Source organism: Vigna unguiculata, chromosome 9 (genome assembly GCF_004118075.2).
Source record: "Vigna unguiculata cultivar IT97K-499-35 chromosome 9, ASM411807v1, whole genome shotgun sequence".
In the NCBI taxonomy this organism is placed as follows: domain Eukaryota; kingdom Viridiplantae; phylum Streptophyta; class Magnoliopsida; order Fabales; family Fabaceae; genus Vigna; species Vigna unguiculata.
This window is the reverse complement of record NC_040287.1, coordinates 12,129,352-12,135,314: the sequence shown is the minus strand read 5'-3', so window position 1 is coordinate 12,135,314 and position 5,963 is coordinate 12,129,352. Positions and strand designations below refer to the sequence as shown.

The window sequence follows — 5,963 nt, the reverse complement described above, 5'->3', positions numbered from 1 at the left end:
TCTGCATGGAATTTGAAAGGGGCAGCGTAACCTAGTCGTTTAAGGGGCTGAAAAATCAGATTGAATGATCTACCCAATGGTTATTAAACCCTTTTTAAATAATTTTCGTTTTGGAAAGTGAATGAGTGAATAGGTTACCCATAAGCCAAGAGAGAGAGGGAATTAGTGAAAGGAGAGGTGCTGTGGTACATGGGGGGACTTTGGACAGAAGTTTTGGTGGGTTTAGGATTGAAAACAAAGGGAAAGTAAGGAGAAGAACTAACGTGGGAGTGTGAGTAAGGGCAAGGAAATTTCGATTGGAGCGCACACACATTGATTCGTAAAGTGAAGCAAATTCCAGGTTAGGGGAGTTGTTTTCTTGCCTTTTTGATTGTAATTGAATAACTGCGCGATGCTTTGACTCATAGCATGATCACTGCGTCATTTCTGCACTGTTGTATTGAGGTTTCTGGATTTTTCCAGAAATCGCCTGGCGGTTCATTCCCTACCGCCAGGCGGCACATCAGGTTTGCTGTGTTATTCTTGTTTTGGTATGATCCGCCTGGCGGCTATGAATTTCTGCCAGGCGACGCGACACTGTTCGCGTTCTATTTTCGTGATTTTGTGAATGTATGTATGAGAACCATTATGGATTCTGAAATTGATTTGTATAACTTTTATTGGAGAACTTGAGGGTCTGAAATTGATTGAAATCGTTGTATCTCAGTGAATGTAAGTGATGGGAATGAGTACTAGAAAGAGGGTGGACACTGTAGTAGGTATGAATAAGCCTGGTTTGTGCAGGTACTGATGCTCCGCCTGGCGGCAAGCAAAACGCCGCCAGGCGATAGCGTGGTCAGGGGCAGTGCTACGAGCTTTTTGGAAATAGAAACTGAGGGAGGATTTGGAGTGTGTGAGGTTTACGATAATTTGAAAAGGGACGAAGTACTATGATGATCAACTGTAAGGAGAGTAGTTTATGATGTTGGATGGGTTATCAAAGGTAGAAAGGGAGAAGGGAAATTGTAGTAAGAGATCCGGTAGGGAAAGCATAATATTTGTTTACGTGTGACTGGATAGGTACCGGATATGACGTACTGATATTAGGTAATAATTGAGGATATATGCACTATGGGATGAAAATTAGTCATGTTGTAAATTGTTTGGGATTAATGTCATAGGTACTGGAGGAAATATGGATGGATATGATTATGCATGAGAAAGTATGGGGGAAGTACTCTAAGAGTAATGGCAGCAGAGTTTTGGTTATGACAGTGTAGGATGCTTGATAGCGTGAGTGAAGATATTGAACTGTTGACTGTGTTTGTAGATATGAATGAAGTTGTTTAAGAGGTTAATGCTCCGGTATTGTGAAGACTTGAATCGATGGTTTGGACAGGGTACGGTTTGGGTGCTTGATACTTGTGATAGTGGTAGACTAACCATAATGAGTATTCTATAGAGGGGTCTTTATTTGGGTACTTGGAATCGAGTCACGTAGTAAATTAGATTGATTGAGACTTTAAAAACCAGAGGGGGTTCTGCTACTGATACGGCGCCTGGCGGCACGGGTAGGTGCGCCAGGCGGTGAGACTAGCGTCAGGGGTCTCTGTATTGTTGGGCGCCTGGCGGCACGGTGTGCTCCGCCAAGCGGTAACGAGAAAATAGTGGGTCTGGGGAGGCGCTGGCGCCTGGCGGTGAGTGAATACCGCCAGGCGTTCTGGAGCATTTTCGCCTGGCGACGTGTGGGCCGAGCCAGGCGGAGACGCTGTTGTTCTTTGCTTCCTGGTGTGTTGTTTGACTGACAATGATGCTTTGCTTGGATCGGGAGATGCTGTGCCATGAGCGGGTAGGTTCATGGATGGTGTGACATGTGATGATATGAGCGGGGAGGTTCATATCAAGTTACTCTCACGTGGGGATACGAGCGGGGAGGTTCGTATGTTCCGTGCTCACGTTGAGAGATGCCACGTGCGGGGAGGTACGGGGGCTGGTGGATCACATGTGTTGGACTACGGGCGGGTAGGTCCGTAGAGCAGGACTACGAGCAGGGAGGTTCGTAGAGGCAGGACCACGAGCGGGCAGGTTCGTGTGAGCATCAGATTTCCGAGTCCAAGGCTAACCAATTGTATGATTTGAAGACTGTTAAGTCTTGGGGTTAGGGTCTTGGCCAAGATTTATAGATAATGATTAAGATGGGTAAATGATCTATCTTGTGTTTATATTCTTGTTATTTTATTTTCTCAGCTCACCCTTTCTGTTTGTGTGTGGCGATGATCGTGTAATTCGTTACACGGGAGCAGATGTTGATACAGGTGGTGCTGAGGATGCGCAGATGGCGGAGTGAGGGCTAGCATGGGAGGAGTGCTAGGGTTTTTATAAATTGTAATTTATATTTTTTAAATGCAAATTTTGGGAACTTGTAACTTTTTATGAATTTATTTATGAGTTTTGGCGCGCTATCTTAATAAATTGAAATTTTCCCGCATTGGAATTTTTATCGAGATGGCCATTAAAGCACTTATTTATTTTAATATTTATTTTTAAGTAACAATCCCTAGGGATGTTACACTCCGCGTAGGAACTCTCAGTTTTCTCAGGACGACGCACCAGATATCGCCAGGGCGATAGAAGCTATGGTGGCCGCCTTAACTCAACAGAGCACTAATATCATGCAACAACATGAAGCGTTGATGCAGCGCTAGGCAACATCTTTAGAGCCGCAATAGTGTGTGATGCAGTAGATGGAGGCTGCAAGGTTAGCTGCTGAGGACGCCCACAAGCAGCACATGTAGGCCCTCCGCTAGTTGAAGGAGAATAGGGTTGTCGCCCCTGTCCACGGCCCTGAACCAAGACCTCTCTACCGGGAATGGAGTCTGGAAGACTTCCTGAAGCACCATCCAGTCAAGTTCAATGGAAAGACCAGTCCGGATGTCGTAAATCAGTGGCTGAAGGACATTGAGAGAATATTCGATGCTAAGATGTGCCCTGAGGAGAGTAGGTTGGCCTTCGCGGTGTACATGCTCACGAGTGAGGCTAAGCACGGGTGGATCAGTATGAAGTCCATCATGGAGGAGAGGCAGGAACCAGTTACTTGGGAACCAGTTACTTGAGATGTCTTTAGGAGAAAGTTTCTCTCCGAGTACTTCCCTGACAGCGTCAAATATGCTAAAGAGGTGGAATTTTTGCAGTTAACTCAAGGCAGCAAATCTGTGGCTGAGTATGCGGAAAAGTTCAAGCATCTCAGTCGTTTCTACACAATGCCGTTGGATGAAGAGTGGCGATGCTGGAAGTTCAAGAACGACCTTCGTGGAGATCTTCGTTTGATGGTGGCCCTGCTATCCATCAAGGACTTTGCAGCCTTGATGGAGAAGGCTAGGGTCATGGAGAAGATGAAGGTGGAGGTGGAAACCCAACACCCATACCAGAAGAGAGTGGGAGGACCATCTGGGTCCAGGCATAGGCACAAAGAGAGGAGGAAACCCTATATTAGGCCCCATTCCCAGTCTCATGGGTCTAGGGAGCCTCCTTCCCAACAGAGTAGGATTTAGTGCTACCAGTGTGAGGGACTGCACAAGAGGAATGTTTGCCCCCAGCTTGCAAACTTCAAGAGGTGCAACAATTGTGGCAAGGAAGGCCACTTTGGCAGGGATTGCCCCACCCTTACGAGAACAGGGACACGTACCCCAGTTCCGGTCCTAGCCTAGAACCAACAGAGGAGGGGAGGCAACATGCCTCAGGCATCAGGCAGAGTGTACGCCATGACTGGAGCGGAGGCAGCAGGCTCATGTAATCTCGTCATGGGTCATTGTGTGATTGTTGGTAAATCTACATGTGTATTGTATGACTCTGGAGCGACACACTCTTTTTCGTTTGAAACTTGTGTGCAAAGGTTAGGTCTGCCAGTTTGTGAGCTACAATGTGACCTTGTGGTGTCCACTTCGGCGTCCGGTTTGGTTAGGACGTCGTCCTTGTGCGTTAGGTGTCTCGTGGAGGTAGAAGGTCGTGTGTACAAGGTGAATCTGATATGGCTACCTCTACAAGAGTTAGAGGTGATCTTGGGAATGGATTGGCTCTCTGCCAATCACATTCTTATAGATTGCCGAAAGAAGAAGTTATTGTTTCCCAACTCAAAGGAGCCTGAGTTGTTGTCATCCCAAGGGGTTATGAAGGAGATCCAAGGGGGCGCTCAATGCTACATGATTCTCACAAATCTAGAGGTGGAGAAGGAAGAAAAGACATATGATATTCCGGTGGTGCTCGAGTTTGAGGATGTGTTCCCAAGGGAGGTGCCAGGGTTGCCTCCCAATAGAGAGGTGGAGTTCTCTATCGATCTGGTGCCAGGAACCGGTCCAGTATCGATGGCTCCGTATCGTATGGCTCCAGCAGAGTTGGTGGAACTCAAGAGTCAGATTGAGGAATTGTTGGGGAAACAGTTCATACGACCTAGTACGTTACCATGAGGAGCATCAATGTTATTGGTGAAGAAGAAGGATGAGAGTTCACGCCTGTGTGTGGACTACAGACAGCTAAACAAGATGACTATAAAGGACAAGTATCCCCTCCCAAAGATAGACGATTTGATGGACCAATTGCATGGAGCATCGGTATTCTCGAAGATAGATTTGTGGTCGGGATACCATCAGATTTTAGTGAAGGCAGATGATGTGCAGAAGACCGCATTTAGGTCCAGATATGGACACTATGAGTACGTGGTTATGCCTTTTGGTGAGACCAATGCTCTGATAGTGTTTATGGACTACATGAACAGGATCTTCAGACCATTCTTGGATCAGTTCGTCGTGGTCTTCATAGACGACATCCTTATCTATTTCAGAACTCAAAAGGAGCATGTCGAGCACCTGAGGTTAGTGCTTGGTATTCTGAGGGAGAAGCAACTATATGTTAAACTGCCCAAGTGTGAATTCTGGATGGATGAAGTGCAGTTCTTGGGGCATTTGATATCTGCCCAGGGGATAACGGTGGACCTAGCAAAGGTGGAGGCAATGGTAAAGTGGGAAAGTCCCAAGTCAACGACGAAGATAAGGAGCTTCGTGGGTTTAGCTGGTTACTATAGGAGGTTCATAGAGGGATTCTCCAAGATAGTGGCGCCTCTGACACAACTTACCCGGAAGGACCAACCTTTCACTTGGACGGATAAGTGTAAGGAAAGGTTCCTAGAGCTTAAGCGAAGGTTGACGAGTGCTCCAATCCTAGTGATCCCCGATGTTGGAAAACCCTTTGAGGTTTATTGTCATGCCTCTCATATAGGATTGGGTTGTGTGTTGATGCAGGAGAAGAAGGTAGTGGCCTACGCTTCAAGGCAACTCAAGATGCATGAGAGAAACTACCCCACTCATGACTTGGAGTTGGCGGCTATTGTGTTTGCCTTGAAGATCTAGAGGCACTATCTCTACGGTGCCCAGTTCTGTGTATTCAACGATCACAAGAGTCTCAAGTACTTATTTGATCAGAATGAGTTAAACATGAGACAGAGACAATGGATGGAATTCCTGAAGGACTATGACTTCGAACTGCTATATCATCCGGGGAAGGCAAATATGGTAGCAGATGCCTTGAGTAGAAAGACTGTGCATACTGCACACCTTATAATCAAGGAGGTGGAACTATTAGAGAAATTCAGGGATATGAAGCTGTAGGTGGAGATGGAATCTTAGTCCATTAGGTGTAGAGTGCCTCAACTATTAGACTTAATTCCATGAACCTCGAGGTGAGAGTTCATGGTGGTGCCTCAACATCAGAACGTAATTCCACGAGGGTAACGTGGTGGTGCCTCAAGGCCAGGACGTAATTCCACGAAGGCCTCGTGGTGGTGCCTCATGTAAGGATGTAATTCTGCGAAGGCCTCGTGGTGATGCCTCACTGCCAGAACGTAATTCCACGGTCTCGTGGTGGTGCCTCAATACGCGTATCCAGATAGTCTAGCCTTGGAGTCTTAAATGGTTCAGTATCCCTTGTGTGGT

At 46.6% G+C, this 5,963-nt stretch overlaps 2 protein-coding genes across 2 annotated transcripts; both read left to right on the top strand.

Moving 5' to 3' along the window:
- The first annotated feature begins 2,723 nt into the window (after positions 1–2,723).
- Positions 2,724–3,530, top strand: LOC114163452. The gene is made up of 3 exons (XM_028047762.1): positions 2,724–2,737; positions 2,801–3,083; positions 3,171–3,530. Exons 1-3 carry the CDS (start codon positions 2,724–2,726, stop codon positions 3,528–3,530), a joined length of 657 nt encoding a protein of 218 aa, XP_027903563.1.
- A 180-nt stretch (positions 3,531–3,710) lies between these two features.
- On the top strand, positions 3,711–4,442 carry LOC114163451. Its single transcript, XM_028047761.1, has one exon. The coding sequence runs from the start codon at positions 3,711–3,713 to the stop codon at positions 4,440–4,442; it is 732 nt and encodes a 243-aa protein (XP_027903562.1).
- Positions 4,443–5,963: the final 1,521 nt, after the last annotated feature.

Excerpts from the sequence above, each read along its gene's own strand:
- LOC114163451 (XM_028047761.1), top strand. The coding sequence starts at position 3,711 with ATGCCTCAGGCATCAGGCAGAGTGTACGCCATGACTGGAGCGGAGGCA.
- LOC114163452 (XM_028047762.1), top strand. Across the intron at positions 3,084-3,170 it reads AACCAGTTACTTGGGAACCA|TTAACTCAAGGCAGCAAATC; the intron begins GTTACTTGAGAT and ends GAATTTTTGCAG.